The following is a 25749-nucleotide window of genomic DNA, read 5'->3' as shown; positions in this document are numbered from 1 at the left end:
TCATTTTTCCTGTTTACAGTCACCCGATGTTTCCAAGTGCCTTGCAGCCAGTGTTTTTGAAGCGTAATCAATGTTGTTGTTGTGTCACCATAGTCTTTAGGAATCACAGCGAGCAATTAAATCACAGCAAGCTCCCACAAAAGTAAGAGATAACACGGTGTAGAGCTGGATGAACACAGAAGGCCAAACAGCATAAGAGGAGCAGGAAAGCTGATGTTTCCTGCTCCTCTGATGCTGCTTGGCCTGTTGTGTTCATTCAGCTCTACACCTTGTTATCTCAGATTCTCCAGCATTGGCAGTTCCTACTAACTCTCCCGCAAAAGTAATGTGAGATAGACCAGCTGATTTTTTTTACATATGTGATTGAGAGGCAATATTAGAACACCTACTTTAACTGGCCTACTCTTCAAAGTAGTGCCGTGGGATTTTTCATATCCCCACAAGCAGTCAGGTGGCACTTCAGTTTAGTGTAGCTCCTGAAGAGCAGCATCTCTGACAGTGCAGGGCTCCACTGTGGGTTCTCCCTTGGTTTGTGCATTCAACGTAAACAAAGAACTTTACAATCCTGAGGTAACAATGCTTCTACCTGAGCCACACCTATCATTCTGCTTTCAAATATTCCTGATGTTGTAAGGTGCTGATGAGATGCAAATATTTGTTTACAAATGTTCGGTGAGATAATGTGGGTGAGGCTCCCTATTACTGAGCAGACAACTGCCTCCCTAACATTTGGTGTAGGAAAGTGCGAGGGATATCTGCCCTTTGATAGAGGGTATGCTATCACATTTGCAAACATGTCTATTAACCAGAAAAGCTATCAGCTCTTTAAACCGAATCACTTGCATTCTGTATTAGAAATTGGACATTACGTTAACAAATGAAACAGCAAAATATATTTTACTCAGACTTTTGCACTGTTTCAACAGGTGTTTGCGAATGGCTAAAGGCATATTTATAAATTTTAATATTCCTGTCCTGGGAATTTCTTTCCTGAATGATGTAGTCCCATTCTTACTCCTCCTACGCATTCCTCATATGAGTGGTTGTGCCCATTCCATCAGGAATCCTACTCCGATTCCCATTCAATACGCAGGCACTAGCTGTCTGTCCCTACACACTTCGTATTGGCATCAGGAAAAGCTGCTAACCAGCACCACTAGTGGGGCTTTAAAAGTACTGCAGTTTAATGCCTCCTGTTCCAATTTAGTTTGGTATGGTCAGCGATATGAACTAACCAATGGTCATCTGGATGGTGGGACTTGGATTGCCAACGTTGGCATCACCTATTTGTGGAGAGTTGATCACGTGGCATTTATGCATTGTAACTGCATTTGCTTTAATTTAGCATCTCTGTGTTACCAACTGGCAAACAAAATAATCAGCTATAATAAAGTGTGGGGCTAGATGAACACTGCAGGCCAAGCAGCATCTTAAGAGCACAAAAGTTGACGTTTCAGGCCTAGACCCTTCATCAGAATTTTTTCTGATGAAGGGTCTAGGCCCGAAATGTCAGTTTTTGTGCTCCTAAGATGCTGCTTGGCCTGCAATGTTCATCCAGCCCCACACTTTGTTATCTTGGATTCTCCAGCATCTGCAGTTCCCATTATTTCTGAAAATAATCAGCGTTTTGTTTTATATATATAAAGTCAATAAAGATTACTCAACTCTTGTGAGTTTTCAAGAGAAGGCCCATTTATATAGCAATGTTCATGACCACTGGACTTCTCATAGAGTTTCACAGCTGATTAACTACTTCTTGAAATACAGTTGATGTTGTTAGGAAGGAATTTGACAGCCAAAGTGTGCACAGTAAGATCCCACAAAAAGTTCTATGGTAATGGCAAGATGGCTGTTTTTGATCATATTAGTGGTCAAACATTGACCTGGACATTCACTGCTTCACCTTCAAAACAATGCCACAGGATCTTTTTCATCTAAGTTACTTGACTCAAAGGGCCTTGGGATAACCTCTCATCTGAAAGGCTGCTCCTTCAACAGGGACTGAATGGCTTACTCCCAGTCCTATTTTCTGTACTTCAGACACAGACACATACTTGCACAAGCACACTTGCACACACAAACCATGGAGATGCATGTTACAATTACTTTTCAGTCTGAGGAGGGATTGTTGACCTGTTTTATTTTATTGTTTATTACTGAAATTGTTTTTTATTGTTTATTACTGCTCCCTTTGATGGAAGGTTCAAAAACCAGAGGACACCAATTTTAAGTGATTGACATAAGAACTACAGAAAGTGTGAGGAAAATTCTTTTTATTTGATTTATTTATTGTCATGTGTATCTTCTTACAAATGCAGTGAAACGTGTTGTATAGTGTTGCCACTCTCTGGTGCCAGCTTACAACAAAAAACAATAAACCATCACATAAAACATAAAGGCAGAAAAATGAAGAGGTTTTTACACTGCAAGCAGTTGGGATTAGGAATACACTGCTTCTGAGTGTGGTAGAGGCAGATGCGAACATGAATTTCAAGAGGAATCTAATTATTTTAGCAGATTTGTGGGGTCAAATGGCAAGGCAATGGAATTAGCCAAGCTTCTTTCACATAAAACTGAAACATGAAATGCTGGGCTAAGGGGAGGCAATGGTGTAGCACTGGATTTGTCACCTAAAACCCAGATTTACACTCTGGGAATGCAGGTTCAAATCTCACTGTGTGGATTATTTAAATTACTAAAAATCTGGAATTAAAGCTAGTCTAATGGTAATCATTGTTGTAAAAACACATCTGGTTCACTCATATCCCTTTAGAGAAGGAAATCTGCTAGGCTACATGTTGATTCTACTGACTCTCTGAAATAACACCATAAGCAACTCAGTTCCAAGGTAATTAGCAATGGGCAATAAATGTTGATCTAGCTCATGGTGCCCATACCCATAAACACAATGGCTTCCTTTTATGTTGTAACTATTTGAACATTTTAGAAAGCTCCCCTTTTCCAATTGCCTAGTAGCAGGTACAGCCTGAGTTAGTCAGATCTCATTGCTAACTCAATCTATCAGGATATGAGCAGACCTATTGCAGTTTGCTAACATTCCCTTCTCTAGCCTACTCCATGAAGCACTTTGAAGCCCCTTGAAATGTATGGGTAATTTCCCAGTTCTTCTTGCTCTGCACCTAGTCAATAGAAATACACTGATCAAAACAGGGTTGTTTCCTGCCACATAGGTTAAGTAAAAATTACCTCTTTTGTACCTCAGGACTGGTGCCAACAATTTCAGAATGGGAAAAAAAAAATTAAAAGCACGAATAAAAAAGTGGAATCCCAAGTTGTTTGCACAAAAAGTTTGATTTGAACAATCTAACTTCAGTTGTTGTTTGAACATGGTTTGAAATGTTACAGATATCAAGCTATGTGACTGGAAACAGTTGCAGTACCATTTTATGTTTGCAAGAGGTGTCATTGGGCTTGTTCAAGTTCATCTATATTGAGCTTCTGGAGCATGTCTCCACACATTTCCCGGTTATGTATCTCTATTTTTGGCATTGGGCTTGTCATAGATTCTCATTACTAAATGATTCTGGTTTATCCCAGACTTTCTTTCCACAAAGTCTTCTGCAGTAATAGTGAATAGGATGCTGACACTAATCCTCTTTCCATTGACTGGATCTTAGGGTCCTTTCGGTTTACAATGGGAGAAGAACAACCACGATTGATTTTTAACATGTGAGGTCTTATGTTGACAAGGTGTAGTTTATTGATGAATAGCAATTAGGTACAAATTATATTCATAAAATCGCATCGCTCTAAAGACATGAGGAGGAGACCTGTAGATATAGGTCATCATGTGGTTTGGAAGTCGTGCTTTTCAATCTTCCTCTTTGCTCCCTGAAATCTCTTTTCAGAAACCTAGCCCCCCTACTAGACAGACAAACACACACACATACACACACACTGATGTGGAGATGGTCGACTGCAGTGATGATCACTGACAATCTGTCCTGGTCCACTCATGTTAATGCAACAGACAAGAAAACACAACAACGTCTCTACTTCTTCAGAAGGCTGAGAAAAGTCAGCATTTCCACAAAGACTCTTACCAGACTTTATAGATGCACCATTGAAAGCATCCCATCTAGATGCATCGCAGTTTGGTACAGAAACTCCGCTTCCCAAGACCACAAGATATTCATGGGCACAGCCCAGTCCATCAAGCAAACCAGTCTTCCACCTATTGACTACATCTATACTTCCTGCTGCCTCGGGAAAACAACCATCACAATCATAGACCCCTCCTGCCCTAGTTATACACTCTTCCACCTTTTTCCATTGAGCAGAAAATATAAAAGTTTGAACACGCATGTGAACAGATTCAAGATTGGCTTCTTCCCCACTGTTATCAAATGTTTGAACAGACGTTTCAGTTGTTAATGACAATCTCTCTGTCTGCACCTTCTCTGTGTTTGTAACTCTATATCCTGCACACAAAAACAAAGTTGCTGGAAAAACTCAGCAGGTCTGGCAGCATCTGTGAAGGAAAAAACAGAGTTAACATTTTAGGTCTGGTGACCCTTCCTCAGAACTGTTCTGAGGAAGGGTCACCGGACCCAAAACATTAACTTTGTTTCTTGCTTCACAAATGCTGCCAGATCTGCTGAGTTTTTCCAGCAACTTTGTTTTTGCTCCTGATTTACAGCTCTTTTGGTTTTTATTTACTATATTCTGCGCTCTGGTTCGGCTTCCCTCATGCACTTTATATAGAACAAGCTACCTGTATAGCACACAAGTCAATACTTTTCACTGCATCTTGGTACATGTAAAAACAGTAAATCAAATTCAAATTCATAAGACAGACTAACTCTTTTCCATTAGTTCCGATTGTGCGAAATTCCAATAAACCAACTTTTTCTCATTTACTCCCAATGTATTGAATTCTAGTGAATTCTAGGTGACATCATGGCTCAGTGGTTAACATTGCAACCTCAGAGCATCAGGGACCCAGGTTTAATTCCAGTCTCAGGTGACTGTCTGTGTGGAGATTGCATATTCTCCCCATGTCTGTGTGGGTTTGCTGCAGCTTCCTCCCACAGTCCAAAGATGTGCAGGCTAGATGCATTGGCCATGCTAAATTGCCCATAGTGTTCAGGGGGTTGTCTGGGTTATAGGGGGATGGGTTTGGGTGGGATGCTTCAAGGGCAGTGTGGACTTGTTGGGCTGAAGGGCCTGTTTCCACACTGTAGGTAATCTGATCAAACACTTTCATTCTCAATGTGTAGAATACCAATCAACAAACTCTTTACATTTTCAATGTGTAGATTTCCAATGGACTAAACTCTTCCACTCTTGGTCTACAAAATTCCAGTGGACCAATCCTTTATGTTCCCACTGTATAGAACTCTAATTAATTAAATCCTTTTGCTCTCAATGTATAGAATTCCAATCGATGAACACTTTACATTCCCAATACATAGAATGCCAATGAACAAACCCTTTATATTCCTAGTGTATAAAATTCCGGTGAATCAATCTATTTCACTCTCAATGTATAGAATACCAATAGACAAAACTTTTACATTCCCAATGTGTAGGATTCCAATGGACTAAAGTCTTCATTCTCAGTCCATTCAGCCCACCATGCCTGAACCACCTCATTAAATAAGCATCATTACTTAGTAGCAATCCATTTTTCTTCCCCCAAACCCTTGCACATTATTTTTATTTAAATAACGATTGAATGCTCTCTTGAATGCCTCCCTTGAACCTGCCTACACCAAAGTTCCACACAGTACATTCCATATCCCACAATAGCATTTGAGTTGATACAATCATCAATAATTTACTATTGTCCCAACACAATAGTACATGACAGGGTGCAGCTGTAAATATTGTACATATTGTCCATTATAACGCTGGCCATCATCACTTTGCTATTTGTGGGAGCTTGTCATGAGCAAATTGACCACAATGTTTTGTAAGAATCTCAGAGCAGGAGTGGACCATTTGGCACTTCAAGATGCTTTGTCATTCAATAGGATCATGGCTGATCTTGTACCCCATTCTTCCGTTCTTTAGTTTCTAAAAGTCTATTGATTTCAATTTCAAATATACTCCTAACTACCATCTACATCCCTCTGGGATACAGGACTTTTTTCTCTGTTTTTCATGGGATGTGGGCATTCCTGACAAAGCCAGCATTAGTGACTGAGAATCCATATTCCTCTGGAGTAGCAAAATCCAATGATCCATAGGCATTTGAATGAAAAGCATACTCCTCATCTATGTTTTAAATGGCTAACCCCTTATTCTGAGACTGTGTCCCCTAATTCTAGACCTACCAGCCAGGAAACATTCTCCCAGTATCTACCCTATTGAGACCGTGGAGCATTTTATAATGTTTCAATAAAGCATCCCCCTATAGTTCTAAATTCTAGGGGATTTATGCTTAGCTTGATCAAACTCTGAAATCTTAAGGTGCATTAGGTAGCATTCCTAATTGCTCTTGAATTGAATAAGTTATTAGGCCATTTCAAAGGGCATTTTAAGAATGAACGACACTGCTGTGGGTCTGGAATTACTTATTGGTTAGACCGGGTAAAGATATTAGTGAATCATATCGGTTTTTTACAACAATTGATGATGGTTTTCATTGCCTCCACCATTGCAACTAGCTTTATATTCCAAACGTATTCCACCAGTTCCCATGATAGGATCGGAAAGCACTACGCCCACAGAGTTCACTTCATCCACCTGTCCCTCACACCCTAACCCCATTGCCACCATCATTCTGAGTAAGAAATTTCCCCTTAACTCAGTGCTTAAGGTAACGCTGTGACCACTGGATACTGATTTTCCAGCCAAGGGAATCATCCTTCAAGGAATTGTACTATTTTCTTACAAGTTTCACCATAAAAAGGGAGGAGCATACTGGCACTGGAAGTTGTTCAGAGAAGGTCTACTGGTTTGATTCCTGGGATGATGACTTTGTTTTATCGGGAAATGTTCAGAATATTGGCCGTATACTTATTAGGAATTTAGAAGGATGTGAGGTGATCTCTTTGAAACATTTAAGATTAGTTCACCCCTGTGTTGCAGGTAAAGATCTTCTCTGACTTTGAGTGTTGTAAACCAGTTTAAAAAAAGGAACAGATAACAAATGACTCTCTCTCTCTGGAATTTGATCACAGTAGAATGGCATTGAAACTGCGGAATCTCAACTCAGGATGACAGAGCGAACAGTTCACCTACCAATGTCAATGTTACCAGTAACTTGCAATGCAATGACTGCAACATTCATCCTTACACTCTTTGTGAATAATTCAGAGACTGAACTGTGCAAGTGTTTTTATTGACTTTAATCATTTGAGATATGTTTCTTATTTCAAATCTGTGTGTATGTGTGTTACATTACTACTTCTTCCCACGTTTAATAAACAACAAACACTTCTTTGTTCATTCAAGAAAAGCCTAGTTAAATTCATTCCTTTTAAAACTGAAAATCACTGCATTTGGGAAAAAGGCAGCCATAAGGAAAAGGATCTTTTTTCATTTAACTACATTGCAAATAACTGGGGCTGGGGTTGGGGTTAGGGTAGGGGAGGTGATGTGGTTGGTGATGCATAAAGAAGGGAATGCAGTCCACCCCCTCCTTACCCAGAAACTTAATACTTTGGGGTGACCTATCTGGAACTGTAATACATTAGGGAATATCACACAGGATTTGGTCGTGACACCATTCAAAACGATCATGGCTGATCACCATTTCTCTTCCTTTTTCCTTTAGTATTCCCATGTTCATTTACAACATTGATTTTAAGAAACCCCTATGTTAGAAATACTCAAGGACTGAACCTCCATAGCTGTCTGGAATAGGAATTTGCAAAGACTCACAACCCTTTGAATATAAGAAATTCTCCTCATCTCAATCCTAAGTATCTTCCCCCTTAATTTGAAATTATGTCCCTGGCTTCAAGACTCCCTGACTAGGGGAAATATCTTATTTGCATCCACATTGTCTATCCCTTTAAGCAACTTGATGGACTCATTGGACTCCCTCTCTGTCCATGATATCTTTACTAAGATATGGAGACCAAAACCGCACAGTACTCCAAGCACACTCTAACCAAGCTCCTGGACAATTGAAGTAATGCCTTGCTACTCCAATACTCAATGTTTCTCGTGATTAATTTTCCTAATACCTGGCTGCACCTACATGTTAGCCTTCAGTGACTTCTGATAAGAATACCCAGGTCCCTTTGTATATCTACACTCTCCAACTTTTCATTATTTAAGAAATATTCTGCACATCTGTTCCACATGAATAACCTCACACTTTTCCACATATTCCATCTTCTATGTTTTTGCCCACTCACTAAGTCTGTCCAAATTTTCCAGAAATGACTTCCACCTTCCTCACAACATGTTCTCCATCAGCTTTTGGTCCACACCTCCAAATCAGCTGGGGGCCAAGTACTGATCCTTGCGATACTCAGTTAGTCATAGTCTGCCTATATGAGAACGCCCCATTTGTTGCTGTTTTCCACCTGTTAGTCAATCCTCCCTCATACCAATACATCACCTCCTATTCTTTGTGTTATAATCTTGCTAACTATCCTCCTGTATAAGTCTGTCTTGTCCAGTGACTCCTCGTCATTGATTCTGTTCATAATATTTTCAAAAAAATCTCCTAACGGGTTTGCCAAATGTGATTTTCCAGTCACAAATCCATCTCATGCTCAATTAGATCATTATTGTGCAAGTGCATAATTATCATATGTGTAGTATCTGTTCTTAATAGTTGAATAGCTGATAGATCCTTACAAAATGAGTTTGGGCACGTTGGTAGTGTCCTGACCTCTGGGCCAGTAGGTCTGCATTCAAGTCACATTTGTACTGAAAATGTGCATAAACACATCGATTTAAAACAAAAGATCACATCCTTTATATTGCATTCTAGCATTTTCCTTGCTTCCCAGGTTTATGGCTAACAGGCCCGAACTCCCAGTTTTCCTTCTCCATCACTTCATAAATGGTAAAGTCATATTTGCGAGCTTGCAACATGTAGGAAGCATTCCAGAATCTATAACATTTTGGAAGATGATAACTAATGCATCCATTGTTTAAATCCAACTGCTACAGCTTTGCCCATCATGTAATCTATCAATATCCTGTTGTAATTTTATGTTGTCATCAACACTGTTTACAATACTACCAATTTTGTGTCATTAGCAAATTTGGATCAGCAATGGATTAGCATCCATTGTTTCATAGCAACGTGTTTCAAGAATCTGGATGCCTGGGATGTTTTCCATTTTGGGAATCCTGGAGGGATCTGCACTGGGACCTTGATTATTTACAATTTTCCTTAACATGTTGGAAAATGTCATAAAAAGTCAAATATCCAAATTTGCTAATGACACAAAATTGGTAGTATTGTAAACAGTGTTGATGACAACATAAAATTACAACAGGATATTGATAGATTACATGATGGGCAAAGCTGTAGCAGTTGGATTTTAAGATAAGCAAGTGTGAGGTTATTTGTTTTGCATCATAAAAGTGCAGATCAGGCATTTTTTTAAAAGGCACAAAGTTAAATATAGTGGATGTCCAACAAGCTTGGGATACAGGTGCATAGCTCTTTAAAATGCCATGAAGTGGGACAGATATTACTCAAGAAGGCTAATGGAATGACAGTCTTCATTTCTAAAGGGCTGGTGTATAGGGACGCAGACGTTATTCTGCAGGCATACAGAACCCTAGTTAAATCCCATTTATAGTACTGTAGGCAGATCTGGGCACCACACCTTAGGAAAGATGTTTTGGTCCTGGAGGGAGGTCAGTGTATAAGGAATGACGCCTGGACTTCATGGGTAAGGTTGCGAGGGAAGATTAGACAAATTGGGCTCTATTCTCCAGCATTTAGAAGTTTAAGGGGTGATCTAATTGAGATCTTCAGGATATTAACAGGGAAAGACAAGTCAAATAAAGATAAAGTATTACCACGGGGTAATAGAACTAGGGGACAATCTAAGAATTAGAGCCAGGTCATTCAGGAGAGATGATAGAAAGCACTTCTACACACGAAGAGCAGTGAGATTCAGAACTCTGTTTCACAAATGGTGGTTGATGCTAATTCAATTGTTAAATTTAAATCTGAAATAGACACATCTTTATTAAGCAAGGGCATCAAGGGATATGGGCAGGCATGTGGAGTTAGGCCACAGATCAGCCATGAACTTATTGAATGCCAGGGCAGGCTGTAGGTGCTGAATGGCTTATACCTGCTCCTATGAATCTAGATCTGAGGTGCAGTTTTAAAATGATCTCTGTTTAAATGGGGATGAGGAGGAATTTATTCGGAGAGGGTTGATAGCATTTAGAATTCCATTTCTCAAAGAGCTGTGGAGAATGGGCCACTGAATATATTGCAGCCAGATTTCTGATTGAAAAGGAAGAAGATGATTCTGGATAATAGGCAGAAAAGTAGACTTAAGGCCACAATCAGAATAGCTGTGACCTTATTGAATGGAGAGCAGGCTCAATGGACAAAATGGTGCTACTCGTTGCTGTTTCTTCTGGTCTTATGTAAAGTGATTCGGGTCATCCTGAGGTCATGGGTGCAATCTTCCGTCTGCAAGTGGTGACTATCCATTCCTTTTGGATTTGAGATCCTGCAAGGGCGCCAAAGACATTATATAAAGGGAAGTCTTTGTTTTAGCTGGACTGGAATGTGGATGTTGGGATGCTTCCTCTTGACCGAACAGTCCAACAGGAAGGACCAGAGATAACGAGGTGTAGAGCTGGATGAACACAGCAGGCCAGCAGCATCATAGGAGCAGGAAAGCTGATGTTTCGGGCCTAGACCCAACACACCTTGTTATCTCAGATTCTGTAGCATCTGCAGTTCCTACTATCTCAGGAAGAATGAGACTCAGTCCAGGTACTTTGGGAAGAAGGTTGGTGGAATGTGGCAGGGAGATGGATGAGGTATTTTGGCAGCGCACCGTACGTCTCCAATTGGCCGAACAGCCCAACATGAAGAATGAGAACTGGGCACTTTGGGGAGGGCGGTGGTTTAAAGTATTTGGCCTTCAACTCTGTGCAAACTATGCAGGTCATGTGGCAAAACCCCAACGCGGTACCGTTCGATTAAGGGAGCCCTCGCCGCTCTGTCAGTTGCTTGCAGGAGGTGGGAGAGGCGGGGAGTTCAAGTGAGTGGGCTCCGCTAAGACCCAACGGAAACACGGCGCCGGCCGAGTGACAGCGGGGGCTTGGGGGTGGAGGCCCTCTGGCCAATGGACAAGACGGGGAGGCGGGCCTCTATCCCTGACAAGCAACACTCAGAACCAATGAGAGGCGGCAGCGGGCGGGATGTCCGCCCGGCGCGTTGGGGCTGAGCCTGGCATTCCCAGGCAGTAATGGATGCTTCTTGGCTGGGATTGCTATGGACTGAGCAGGATTGCAGCAGGGGGGCTGCACTTCCAGGCAGCAAGCATTGAGCACAGGCACCCCAGCAAGGAGGGAGAGAGTGCTGCCTGAGGGAGATCAGGTGCAAAACCAAAACAATAATCCATCCTTCCTCCAAAGCCCTGTATGTAGCTCATCCCCTTTTTGCAAAAAAATAACAAAAGTGGGATGTGATTGTCTTGAATGCAAAAGTGCATTGAAGTGTTTTTTTTTGCATTGCACAGTAACACAGCTCTTGCATTTCTTGGCTGTGGGTTAACTTTCAACTGCATTGAAATTAATACTAAGAATTATTGGGGTTTGCTAATTGCAGTTGCTGCACAGGGTGCAAGCTTGGCACACGACTGCTGCAAAAGTGGTCCTACAAGGAGAAGGCTCCCCACCCAACCCGTGAGTGGTGTTATTGTGCTTTCCAAGGGCATGGTGCCTATTGTGATCTGTGGTTGTGCAAAGGGGGAGGGGAGGGAAATGAAGAGGGGCGGTGTGATTCGCAGCCGAGCACTTGACTGGAAGCAAGCGCGTGAATGGGCTGTGATATATAGATAGGTTTACTTATCGTTGTATTGTCTGTCTCGCTTCCCCTCCTTGCAAAAACCCTGAAGTTGCAAGCGTTTTAATATTTGCATGTGATCAGTCACACGGTGGTTAAAATAATTCTCCCACTAATTAATACCACGAAGGTGTGCTTTTTGTTTTTTTTTCCAAGGGGAAAAACCCAGGTGAAGACACCTGGACAATAAGCGAATTGTTAATTCCCTGCTATGTTGTCATTCGGGAGCTGTTCAGCAAGCGACCATTTGTAATATATAAATGAGGCAGGGAGACATTGTTTCTGTATAATTCATAAAATAACATTGTTTGATAATGAATAGGCTGGTGTAATTTACATTCTAAGTCTATATTGAATCATATTTAAGGTAGTGGCTGAATTGGTCTCGATAGCCCTGGAATGGGGGTGTTACTCCCATGCTGATAATCATTGTGTTGAAAAGTGTGACCATGTTGGCACTGAGTAAGGATGGAATTGAGTTTGGGTGTGATGTACTGCACAGCACATCATCCATTCCACACTAGTTGAGCTATAGAAGTAGGAATGTTTTAAATAAGATACATAGAAGAATGGTGTTTTTAAAATATCTGAAAAAGTTATATTTCAGAATATTGTGTATAAGTGACATTTCTGTTATATTTTGGCAGATCTCCCACAGTGCTGCTCGTGACAAGTTGAATGATGTGCTGCTCCACAAAGACTGGGCTGTTCTATCAGGTACAGTGATAGAAAATGCATGAATTTCAGTGTATATAGGCCATGCGTACCAGTAATTTGGTGACTGAATCAAACATAATGTATTCCGGCACAAGACAGCATTCACCTGCAAATTCCTAAGACAGAGTGCCTACTGTTAGAGGTCGTTCTGCAATTTGGTAAAACTTGCTGAACAGTCCTGAGTGTGCATAAGAAAGCTAGGTTCAAACAATCATTCAAATTTTCACATATAGAATCATCCAGCGTGGAAACAGACCCTTTGATCCGACTCACCCATGCCAGATACCTTCATCTAGTCCCATCTAAACTCTTCCTAATCATGTACCCTTCCAGATGCCTTTAAATGTCGTACCAGCCTCTTCCACATCCTGACAGCTTATTTCATAAGCGCATCACCCTCTATGTGAAAAAGTTTTAATCTTTTAAATCTTTCCACTCTTACTTTAAACCTATGCCCCCTAGTTTTGGTGTCCCCTACCTTGGGGAAAAGACCTTGTCTATTTACCCTAACCATGACCCTCATGACCTCATAAACCTCTATAAGGTCATCCCTCAGCCTCCAACACTCCAGGAAATACAGCCCAGGCTATTCAGCCTCTCCTAATTACTCAAACCCTCCAACGTGGTAACATCTTTCTGAATCTTTTCTGATCTCTTTCAAGCTTCACAACATCCTTTCTATAGTGGGAAGACCAGAATTGATCACGTTCCACATATTCCAAAAGTGCCCTAACCAATGTCCAGCACAGCTGCAAAATGACTTCCCAGCTCCTGAACTCGATGCACTGTCTGCATTCGCTACCCTGTCTACATGCAACTCCGCTTTCACGGAACTATTAACCTGCACTCCAAGATCGCTTTTGTTTGCTAGAAGTAACATACATTCATAGTCAGGCACCCATTCTGTACAAACAGTAGGAATATGTTCAAGCTTGCCCCTTCTTCTGAACTATCTGGGAGCATAGAAAGCCTGTAGTTCCTGCTATTTTTGTCATGGGATGTCTTGGTCAATCAGAGGGGACTTTTCCATGTGATCAGCACTCTTTTCTCCATTACTACAAAACATTTCATAATTGGAAATTTGGCATTCTTGTTTTTTTGGTTTAGATGAGTGCCAGAGAATAAGCTTGGCGATGTGTCTCCCAACTCAGCTAGAACGTGACATGCATTATTTGTTGGCTGAGGTAGATTTCTAACTAGTGATACATTAAATGTTCTTAAAGCTGAAAACAGCCATAATGCTGCCAGAGTTTGGCTTGTTTAGATTTAGGGAAGGTTCTTAATTGGAAAATAGTCGTAATTTTTGGGTCCCAGGTCAGTAATGACTTTTGGCCTTTTACGAACAAGATTGTTTTACATCTGTACCAAATTATGATGTCTAGTGTGTATTTTATTGAAACTAGAATTTTTTTTGCACAGTAGCATATTTTCCTTGGCACAGCTCATGGGGAGTACTGTTCTTTAAGTCTAGAATTGGTGTATCATGTAATGCACAATAAATTCTGCTATTGAAGTATGAATGTCCTCCTTTAAGACCCCAGAAGCCTACCGCTGTTCATTTTACACCATTGGAGGTCACTCAGTGTTTAATTGCTGTTTGGTGAGGGAGGTGGGCAGATTGGCTGGTTGCTGCAAATTTCAGGTTACAGAGCAGCATGCAGAAATTCCTGTCAGTCCTCTCTCTTCAGTCTGATTGCTGAGGTGAGTGGCAGGTTGTAAGCATTCTCACATTTGAATCAATGGATACATTTCGTTATTACTGTATGTCAGAAATGTGACAAATGCATCTTTTAAATGGGTTTCTCTAACTCACTCTTTTAGAACGTTATTCCTTATGGTGCATTATATTGCACTGTCAATGTGTGAAGGGAAAGGAGGGACCTGTTTAAACACAGATTGTTGCAAAGACACTGTCCTTAACATAAAATGATAATATTAAAATGTTCAAAGGAGCTTTGTGTTACCAATATTAGACAAAATTTGACTGTGAAAGGCAAGCAAACATATGAATTAGGAGTGAAATAGGCCACTTGGCCCCTCCAGCTGCTCTGCCATTCAACAAGATCTTGATTGATCTGATTACTCCACATTTCTGCCTACCTCCATTAACCCTTTTATTTGTTTATGAAGAAATGCCACAAAAAGAAATCCAAGGACTCTGCTTCCACATGAACAAAGTGTTCACCTGTTTTAATTGGGTGATCCCTTGAAAGACTGGTGCCCCCACCTTTGGCAGGGTGGGCACAGCCAGCATTGCATTGTTGAGTGACCTCAAGACCCACAGCTCAGTGGAAGAAAGTCATCTTAAGTCTCAAGGGATTGCTTAGGCAGGAGAAGAGACTTTGAAACAGTTGCTTCTGTATCTATATTCTCCCGCCAATATTCCATTGGCACTTCGTCAAGACTCCTCAGGATCTTGTGTACAAATGAAGATTTTAAGGCAGGTAAAGAAATGCTTGATCAAAGTAATATGTATTAAAGAAAATGGGTTGTATATGTTTATGTGGTAGTACTGGAGTTTGGGGCCTTGACCACGCAAGGCACAGCCCCAAATGGTAGAATGGCTGAAATTAAGGATTCTCAAGGCCAAATCAGAGGAGCGCAGGTATCACAGTGGGCTAGAGTGGGATGGAGGAGGTCACAAGGGCTAGTGAGGGCCTAAGCCATGGAGCGATTCTAAAGCAAGGGTGATAAATTTTCAGGCATGACTGGACTTGGAGGCAGTGTAGGTCAGGGAGCAAAGGGCTGATGGGTGAATTATACATGGTATAAGTTAGAATGCGGAGTTTTGGAGGAACGCCAGCTTGCAGGTAGTAGAACGTAGGAGGCCGGCAGAAGTGCTTGGGATTAGTCTAAAGTCAACAAAGGCATGTAAGAAGAGTTTGGCGTTGGTAAGCTGAGATAATGGCAGATTTGAGTGACGTTCCGGATTTGGAAATAGGTGGTCTCAAACGATTAGTCTGCTGTACTGTAACATGAACAGCTTGAGTGAGTTGTTGTTAGCTAACAGTAGGATGAGGTTTGGCTACGACGTAGTGGACCAGACCTATTGCCATGAAGCAGAACCCAGCATAATTAAAGAAAAATAGAACATAAAGCATCAGTTAGAGTACTGTGTGCAGTACTGGATCCCATAGAATAGGAAAGATATTGAGGCTTTAGGGAAGAAATTCGTAAATGCAGTTTACTACCTGACCATTTCACAAGTCTTCCAGAAGAAGGCAGTCTCGACATCTGCTGATGCTTCACCTTGAGCTGTTTGAAAGAGTCATAAAGTCATACAGCATGGAAACAGACCTTTCGATCCAACCAGTCCATGCAGAACATAATCCCATGTCCCTCCGAAACCTTTGCTGTTTGTGTACTTGTCTAAGTGCCTTTTAAACGTTGTAATTGTGCCCACATTCGCTGCTTTTTCTGGAACCTCATTTCACGCACGGATCATTTTCTATGTAAAAAAAAAAAAAAATTTTCTCCTCATGTCTTTTTTAAATCTTTCTCCCCTCAACTTTAAAAATATGCCCACTAGTCTTAAAATCCCCTATCCTAGGGAAAACACACCTATAAGGATCAATGGTCGGCACAACATCGTGGGCTGAAGGGCCTGTTCTGTGCTGTACTGTTCTATGTTCTAACGTTAACCCTATTTCTACTCCTCTTGATTTTTCAACCTCAGTGAGGTCACATCTCGACATCCTATGTGCCAGTCACCAATAAAACCTTGCCTCTCATAAACATCAAAGCAACAGGTCAGATTTCCTTTTCCTTTTCCCCTGTTTGCTGAAAGTAGGACCATAAGTCAAGATTTGTTTATTTTGTATTGTTGAAAATGTAAACATGTCACCTGGGCTTTCTACTTCTGTTTGTCAGGACAAACACAAGAATGCCAAATTTCAAGCAGTCACAATTTATATTTCCAATGTAACTTATTGTAAATTGTTGAGACTATCTGAAATCTCGCATCCTTACATTTGTTCCGATGAGTGCAAAGCTTTGATAGAATTTCTCTTTGCAGCAAAGTCAAGTTCTGAACTTCAGAGCAACAATTCACTTTTTTTACAGTGAATTGTATGAAAATGGCTACAGTAGAAATGCTCTAATTTTGGACTTCTGCCTAATATTTGGCTGTGAGATCATTCAACTCTTGATTATACTTGTTCAATCACAACTTTTTCCTGACAAAATTGCCCCAAAGTAATTCTAAGATAGAAGAGATATGCCATAAACATTCAAAATCAATGGTATGAAGGGATCACAGCCGAGAATGCATCAGTGAAGCTCATGAACATTAACCTGCTCATAATAAAATGGGATGGAAGTAGGAAGCATGAGTGTAGTGAAAATGCTTTAATCCACTTTAGTTGACTGGCAGGGAGGCACTGAGCAGTGAGGTTAAGTTGACATTGTGATTTGGTAGTTCCTATACCAATCAGGTTATACTCCTCCTACTTGGGAAACAACATTGGCTGTTCACTTTATTCCTTTTCCTAAAGAAAATCCATAGTCATTCAGTGTAGATAAAATTAGAGCTGAGGACCATGGGATAAAAATCAGGCCATCCCCAAAATTACTGTGTTGATTGGACTGTAAGACACACTGCTCTAGAGGGTTCATCAGGATTTTATATGGATGTGTTGGAATGTAAACTCCAAACTGCAAGTCACATTGTAATTTTAGTTTCTTTTTCCAGAAAATGTGCAGGAAGGGTCTGCTTAACTCACCTCGTTGTTGACGTTGTCCTTCATTGTTGATCTGTAACTATTATAGCTGCTTGCCACCAATCTAAATGATAGGAGCAGGGACTGTTCACTTAAAGGAGGTGTGCAGTTGTGCTGACAGTGTTTATTAAGGTCAGAGTCACTCCTGGAATCTCATAACATTTATGTAAGAGATAGGCTGAAGCCCATCTGGTCTATGTCAGTGTTTATGCTGGATACTTGACTTTCACACCTTGCTTCAACCATCTCTATCAATATAACCTATTTCTTTCTCCCTCATTGTTACCAACTTCCCTTTAAATAAATTTATGTTCAGCATCTCAACCAGGCTATGTGGTAGAAATTTTCACATTCTAATCAATCTCTGAGGAAAGTTAGTTTCTCCTGAAATGTTTATTAAATTTGTTGGTGACCTGTAATTCGGTAAGTATTTTGCCTATGTCTATCCTATATCAACTGTTGGATCAGCTTTTGGCCATTTTCTTAGAGCAAGGAGATCTTAGTCTTTACTGATTTACTCTCAATTCTGGTAGCATTCTCTGAATTTTTATGTTAAGTTACAGAACCAAAGGTCCATAATTTCTTCACAATTGGTCCACATGGATTCAGGGACCACTCTGCTCCCTTCCCATTTTTATCAATATGACAGTGCTAATGCTAGGCAGAGATGTCTTCCTATAAAGGGAGCATGCCTTTAGTCCTCTCTTAGATCTTCTTCAAATTTCAAGCAAATGGCCTTCACATCTTGCTAGAATTTTAAGATAATGCTATTGCCAATGTGAAACAGGCCTCTGAAGATGAATATATCTCTCTTCCTGCTCTGTACTGAGTGATGTGTAATTGTTAATTGGCTTAGATTTGAGCAAGGGTGTCAGTGGAATGAAGAGAACATTGGAAGTACCCGTTGGCCATGATTTATATAGAAGGTGACTTAAGACAGGAATGACTTATGGTCAGTTCAGCATTTGGCATGTAAATCATATCTCACCAGTTTTCATACTGTGCTGTATTTACAGGAAGTGCTAAAGGTTAATTAGACAAAGTCATAAAAATGTCGGGTTTAATGATGCATGGTGTTCCTTTGTGGGTTGGTTCCAGTGGAGCTGAAGGCAGGTAAGTGCTAATTAATTTATAAAACTACAGTAAGAGTGTTGCATTTATACTTTTGGCTAGCTCCTTCTGTTGACTTTAAGTACATCAGATGGAAAACCCTTGACCATTCTTCTTTTTGAGCTTGCAAAGAAAGAAGTGCATGCTTCTTTAAAATTTATTTTGTATCGGGATTTGATTGTTGCTGACAAAGCCAAAGGTTGATGCTTATCCCTAATTAACCTTTGACTGAGTAACTTGTTCGGTTATTTCAAGGGGCAGTTAATGAATCAACCACACTGCAGTGGATCTGGACTCTCACATTAGATATGCCTTTTCTAAAGCACTTTAGGAAAGCACATGGGTTTTCAGTGACCATTCATGATATCTTTCAATTCCAGGTTTATTCATTTGAAAATATATTCCACCAGCTGCTTTGGCAGGATTTGAACTTTTGTCCCCAGAGCATTAACGAAGGTCATTGGACCAGACTACTACACCATTGCCTGCTCCCACCCTCGTTTTTCTCTTACCTCCTGTCCATCAGTCTCATTCCTTGTCTGCAGGACCTTGGACAGCAGATTTTCTTCCCTGTGGGCCAGTAGTGAACCAGATGAGTTTTTGCATCAAACAATGATAGTTGCATGGTAACTGAAATAAGCTTGCAATTTCAGAACTGTTAACTGGATTTGAGCACCATCAGCTGCCGTGGGGCTTTCAATCCCCACGCACTAATCTTGATTCTGGATTATTAACTCAGTGGCATTTCCACTAAGTTATAGACTCAGTTGTCTTTCCTGACCTTTGATCAATGAAGTGTGGTCTCTATTGCAGCCTCGAGGAGATGGCATCTACTTTGGGAATGTTAAACTTTCACATTTAACAATGTCATGACCATCAGTTGTTTTAGGAATTGCTTAAATTTTGGCCAAAACAGTGGGGTAAGCTGCTCTTCTTCAAAATACAAACCTGAGAGGGCTAACAGGTTTTTGGCTTAACGTCTCATGTGAATGACTGCAACTCTGATCATGCTATACTGTGGTTAATATTACACTGCAAGCTCCAGGCTAGATGATTTGCTGTAGTCTCTCAATAGGACCTGAACACACCACTCCCTAGGTTAGAAGTGAGTATATTCTATTGAGCCCACAGGTGGCATTAGAATGGGACTGTATATCTAGTCAGAGATTGTTCTAAGGGTGTGGAAGGGACAGAACCCACCAGTCCAAACCTCCACATGCCTACACACAATTTATTATTGGGGATAGTTTGGATGGACAAGAGCTACTCTTTGCTGTTTGCCTCTACTCTCTCTCATGTCTACTGGTTGCTAAGGACAGTCAGAAAATTGCTTTCACTAGTATCTGGGTGAGTTTGAACCCATGACCTTTACTCTTGCGATGACCAAGCCCCATTTACCTCCTGCACTAACTGGAGAGCTGGCTTAGGAGATTTATACTTTGAGAGTTTCCTTTACAATGATGTTCCAAGTGAAATTGTTTCAATTGAAATAGTTTCAGGAAACCCAATTCCTTGAGAAATAAAAACAATTTCATTGAAATTACTTTATGAAGGCTGGAAGTGATGAGTTTTCTGACAGCTGATTACCTAATAACTTGCCTAAGCATGTCAGTACGTCCATTTGGGGATATTTGGGACCTTATTTGCCATTGGGGAGGCAATGGCCTAATGACATTATTGCTAGACCCTTAATCCAGAAACTGAACTAACTGGGGACCTGGGTTCAAATCCTACCATGGAATTTGAATTCAACAAAGAATCTGGAGTTAAGGGTCTAATAATAACCACGAAACCATCGTCAATTGTTGACAAAATCCATTTGGTTCGCTAACACCCTGTAGGGAAGGAAACTGCCATCCTTACCTGATTTGGCCAATATGTGGCTCCAGACCCACAGCAATGTGAATGACTCTTAATTGCTCTCTGGGCAATTAGGATGGCCCAGCTGGAGACACCCTCATCTTGTGAGTGAATGGAAAGAAAGTTCGCCTGTGCAGGAATGTCTTGGGCTCTATTTCTAGGTCCATTAACTAATCTATGCTGATATGTTGGTATCAAGGAATACAGAATTATTGATGGTGTCATCTGATGAAATGGTTAAACACAAGTTCCGCCTGTCTGTTTAAATGGCTGAGAGGACGAAATGAGTTCTCCTGGTGTCCTGGACAATATTCATCCCCCAAGCAACACCAAAGAAAAACTGATTAACCACTAATTATTACATTATTGTTTAGAACCAAGGAAAGTGAAAGCTCCTAAATAAATGCAAGTTCTTTTTCTTTTTCTGCTGTCTGAATCTGCCACCCTTACCCTTGCTGAGTTTTAATTATGGCTTCTGCAGACTAGGCTGCAGTCACTTGACTTAACCTGTGCTGCACTGAATAAATGTTTGGTTTCTCCATTTAATATTTAATTGTCCTTCCTCAATTGTGGCACAAGTCAGTGAGGAGGACGCGATAGTAGTTGGAAAGGCAGACTACTTCAGGACTGGAGTGGGGTCAATGGTAAAAATCCCATTAACATTATTTTGGGACAAACTTGATTCAGATGTACAAACTGCTTCCAGCTGACAATTCAGAAAGTCACTCTGTCTTTTAGATAAGATTCTGAAGTTTAAGTGATACATTCAGAAAAAGTAGAGAAAAGATTAAAAACAGTCATTTCAGTCTTTCTAGTAACAGAAAATATATGGGTCAGGTAGCATGTGGTGAGAAACAGCATTAAGATTTTGGTTCAATGACTTGACCTATTTAATTAATGACAGGTAGGACATTTGACAACAGTTTGTAAAGATGTATAACCAGCTTCACTGGTTCCCTAGCCAGTGAACTCTACTGGAAAATAAGCTGATGTTAGACTTTGCTGCAGTACATCCCTGGTCAAATTAGCTTGCCAGTGTTCCAAATAAATTGTTGTGAATTATTTGAAGGAAGAAAAGCTACAAATGTTATCATGAGTCCTTGAAAATAGGAATAGGTGTAGGCCATTTAGCCCCTTGAGGCGGCTACTCCAATTAATGGTATCAAGGCTGATCTGCCATTTCTCATGTCTACTTACCTGTCCTTTCCCCATGACCTTTGATTCTCTGACCTATGAAGAATCTATTTCAGCCCTAAATACATAAATATAAGGACTCTGCCCTCCTATGTCTCTGTGCCAAGGAGTTTCAAATACACTCAACCCTCCAAGAGAAGAAATTCTACTTCATCTCAATCATAAATTGGCACCCCATTATTCTGAGACTATTTCCTCTCATCCTAGACTCTCCCATTAAAGAAAACAACCTCTCAGCATATACCCTTTTAAGTGCCTTAAGTCCCTGTTCTTGGAGTTATTGCATTCTGATGCCCTAGAAGAACAGATAAAATTGGGCAAGTTTCTCTCTTTCTGCCTGTCCTGATTTTTCTATTGAATGTCTTGAGGTTTGTTGGGTGCTTTGATGAGATGCATGTTCAAATGTCAATGTGTAGTTTTACAGTGTGAATATGTTTGCTTGAACCTTTTTTGTGGTGAACTTTTCGTCTCAGTTGAGGTATGGCAGAGGAATACAAAATACTCTAAATAGAGTTATGACTCCATGTGAACTTCTGCAGTTGTTTTTCATGAGCTTTGAGGAATTCAGCCAGTATCTATTACCAGCAATTGAAGAAAATATGTTGGAAATCTAAACTTAACAGCAAATGTTGGAAATGTTCAGAAGGTTGGGTAACAGCTTTTGGAGAGGGTGAGATGGGGGTTAACATTTCAAGCAATTCACCTATATTTTAAAAAGCCACAGAAACACTGTATTCTGAAAGACATACCTAAGAATAGGAATAATATTTTGTGTTTAGTGCAGCATCTTACTATTCTTATGGAAAACAGTGTATCGTCTGACTTGCAGAGCAGTTAAATGGTCATATTTTTCTGCTACACTTCAAATGCTACTTACAACTCTGTGCTGGTATTGCACAAGTGCATGAAGAAAAAGGCATTACTGCGGTCCACAGTCAGAATAATGCCAAATATGAGGGTCAAGAGAGTGGAGCAGCTGGAATTGTTCTCTTGTAGCAGAGAAGGTCGAAGATAGATTTTAATAAAGGATTTATAAATGCTAAGAGGTTTCAATAGAATAAATGAGAGGAAATTGCTTCCGTTGGTAGTAGAGTCAGTAACCAGATTTAAGGTAGTTGGCAGGAAAGGTAGAGGAGGAATGATGATTTTGTTCCAAAAATGTTCAGCAAACTGTACAGATCTAGAATGCACTGCTTGTAGGGAGGTTGGGACCAATTTGATAATCCTTTTAAAGGGCTGACTAAAGCACAATAGGCTGAATGGTCATTTTTCATGCTGAATGTTTGTGTAAAGCCTGAAACATGCGCAACTTAATAAAGTGGCAACCTGCTGTATTTCTGTGTAGAGAAGACAATAAGAGACAATAAGATGCGGGCAGGGAATTGTGGAAAAGTGGGCTGATGGGATCAGGTGAGAGGATCATTGGGCCTACAGAAAGTTCTGACTGTCTAAATGTTTTCTCTTCCAGCCACAAAGGAGCTTTGATCATAAAGTATAAACGGCTTTGCAAGAGGGCACTGTGATTCTATCAGTTCAATGGAGAAGAGTAGCAATCAGGAACTAATAGAATGGGATGAAGAAATGCAGACCAACGTCAACAAGGGATTTTGCAGCCCTGATGATGTGCTGAATTTGTCTGGAGATCAAATGGACAATGTTAGGCTTTCACAACGCGGTTCAGGAGGTGATGACAGCATCAATTTTGATGTCCATTGTGTGACTAATTTGGAGGAGATGAATGACAGGGCATCACGTGAACAGCACCTCAGTGTATGCATTGAGGGTGTTATGGGTGCTGACTGTCTGAGGACACCTCTGAGCTCAAAGACAGAGGTGGAATGTGAAAACCAATTCGAGGACTCTTCTGGCACTAAACCAGTTAGTCCGTTGGAGCAACAAGGCAACATTGGGCACATTGAAGCAATTGGCTCTGAAGAAGGTCCAATCGTTACCAAGCTTGAGCCTGTTCTTACACACTCTGTCCTCGCTGAGAACTTGAGGACTTTTGGTGAGAACACGAGGAGCCAATTGAATAACCATGCAAGCTCTTTTTCTGCTTGCCTGCCAGACAGTATTTTAGATGGAATAAATCTGAATGTGTCAGAGGTTGGACGCAGGGTGCTGTTGGCACCGTATACCCAAAAGGAGCATGACATCCCCACAATGAATACTGTTCAGAGTACTGCCGTAGATCGGATATTGTATGGGTTTGATTTAACATGTGAACGAGATGGAGACGAATACTCTTCGTTAGATCAGATGACCTATGACTATGATGTGACTTGTGGAGAGGAAGAAGTGCAATATACCTCTCTGGATCCAGTCTCTTACAGCTTTGATGTGTCCTGTGAGGCTGATGAAGATTTAAACACTTCAGTAGATCCAATGTCGTATGAGTTTGAGGTTTCATGTACTAGAGATGATGAGGAAATACCATGTTTTAGTCAAAATTCCCTTGACAATGGCAAAAATGTAGATGATCCGACAGCAAGTGTCAGCTGTGAAAAGGCTATCAACAACGCATATGGTGCTGTCCAGTCATGGCCGAATACAGAGCTCATTATTGGCTCACTTGAGCATCAGAGCAGCGTGGAAAACTCTTCCAGTGTCTTAGCCTTAAGGAATGAAGGCAGCTGCAAGAGAGTGGCCGTGACTGAGATTTCTGTCAATGTGCCTCGAGACCAAATACTGCCAACAAAAGACGTTCATGAAAGGGGACAAGTTCTGACAAGCTTGGGGAAGGATTGTATTCCTGGTAAGTCAGTTGCAGAATTTCATTTTACTTGATGTATTTTCACAAGTGCGAGAGCAGGCATGTCAACACATATTGTGTAGCCAATAGTGGACATGCTTGATGGCTGTAATCTGAAATGCCTTCCTTCTTTTATGTGTTTGCTGATTACTCATCTCACTCCTCCTCACCTCCACCAGCTGGCCACTAATATATAAGTAACCATCCCCAGCCACTGTACTTGTCATTGAGTGTTGGCAGATTCATTTGACAGCAGGAAACATCACAACTGCGATTCTGTTCTCCCTTGATGTCAAAACCAGGCGTGGCAGGATTATAACCAGAAGCGAGGGCTCTGGCTGTTAATTCTTTTCCTTTTTTAACTTGCACAATGCAAACAGCCAGAGCCCTCTATTTTGCCAATTCATCACAGACATGGCGATGAATGTGAAGGCTTGTCTAGTTTGTAGTTCAGCTATTCAAATTTGTTGAGCATTTGGACACTTTGTAGGGATTGGTTTCATTTTGCAAGAGCTGATGGTCCTCTTGAGCCATGGAAAGCAGTTGGAATGGTTCTTGACTAGGGAAAAGATCGTCTCGAAGGTAAGAGGTACACTGCGTGAGGCTTTCCTTGTGATTCTGTGAACGGGTTCTGATTCTCAGAGTGGACTTACTAATATAGTTTTTCTTGTGCCATATTGGTCCTTTTTTTTTGGGTTTTCCTTTTGCATATTTCAGGAGATCATGGAGATGCAAGAGGTTGGAATTAAATGTGTGTTCCAAACTCCACTGAGGTTTCTAAAAGAAAGGAGTTCTTTCATTGTGCTCCTGGGACCCAAAACCAGTGGAAAGAAAACTGATGGACAAGATTTTTAATAATTCTTCTAGTATTACAAGCCAACATATAATCCAAACGTGAAATATCCTGTGCCCCTTAATAAAAATAATTTCACCTTAAATAGCTGTTACAACAAAGATGTATATTTAACCAGTGTATGCACTACTTGCCTCCTAGAATTAATACCATGCATTCTTTCTCAATCTTTCCAAATCAGACTTTGTTTTTTAGGATCTCTCCTTTTCCATTCAAATGTTATTGCTTTGAACTGCATTCACCAGCAGCCATAATCCCATTGGATGGCATCAGAAATGATTCCCACAGACATGTGTCACTTGACTGGACTGATGGCACAGAATATTCAGACTCTGGTAATACTGAAGTTTCAGTAATGGGTCTTGCACAATCCACAATCTCTCACTCTTCCTGTTTTAAGTTTCTAACTGTCAAATTGTAAAACACACGTGCGCACAGTCTCAGAACTATTTCCAGAATCTGACTGCTCTAAAAATGCCAAGCAGGAAACTGTTTCCTTCAGAGACAGACTTTCTTGTTTACCCACTGTATGAATTGTGTGTGTTCTGAGCTGTTAAACAGAGGG

General features: G+C 40.7%; 1 protein-coding gene across 7 annotated transcripts in view; it reads left to right on the top strand.

The window, feature by feature from the left end:
* The first annotated feature begins 11361 nt into the window (after positions 1 to 11361).
* LOC125447520 (protein Wiz-like) overlaps positions 11362 to 25749 on the top strand; it is a 174048-nt gene continuing 159660 nt past the window's right edge. For all 7 annotated transcript variants that reach the window (XM_048521968.2, XM_059639878.1, XM_048521967.2 and 4 more), the window contains exons 1-3: positions 11362 to 11554; positions 12628 to 12697; positions 23048 to 24334. In XM_048521968.2, the coding sequence (XP_048377925.2) occupies positions 23116 to 24334 (1219 nt within the window). In that variant the 5' untranslated portion in view covers positions 11362 to 11554; positions 12628 to 12697; positions 23048 to 23115. The remainder of the gene's footprint in view (positions 11555 to 12627; positions 12698 to 23047; positions 24335 to 25749) is intronic.

This window comes from Stegostoma tigrinum, chromosome 35, assembly GCF_030684315.1.
Source record: "Stegostoma tigrinum isolate sSteTig4 chromosome 35, sSteTig4.hap1, whole genome shotgun sequence".
Classification (NCBI taxonomy): Eukaryota; Metazoa; Chordata; class Chondrichthyes; order Orectolobiformes; family Stegostomatidae; genus Stegostoma; species Stegostoma tigrinum.
Note: the sequence above shows the minus strand (reverse complement) of the source record. Positions and strands in the feature narration are given on the sequence as shown.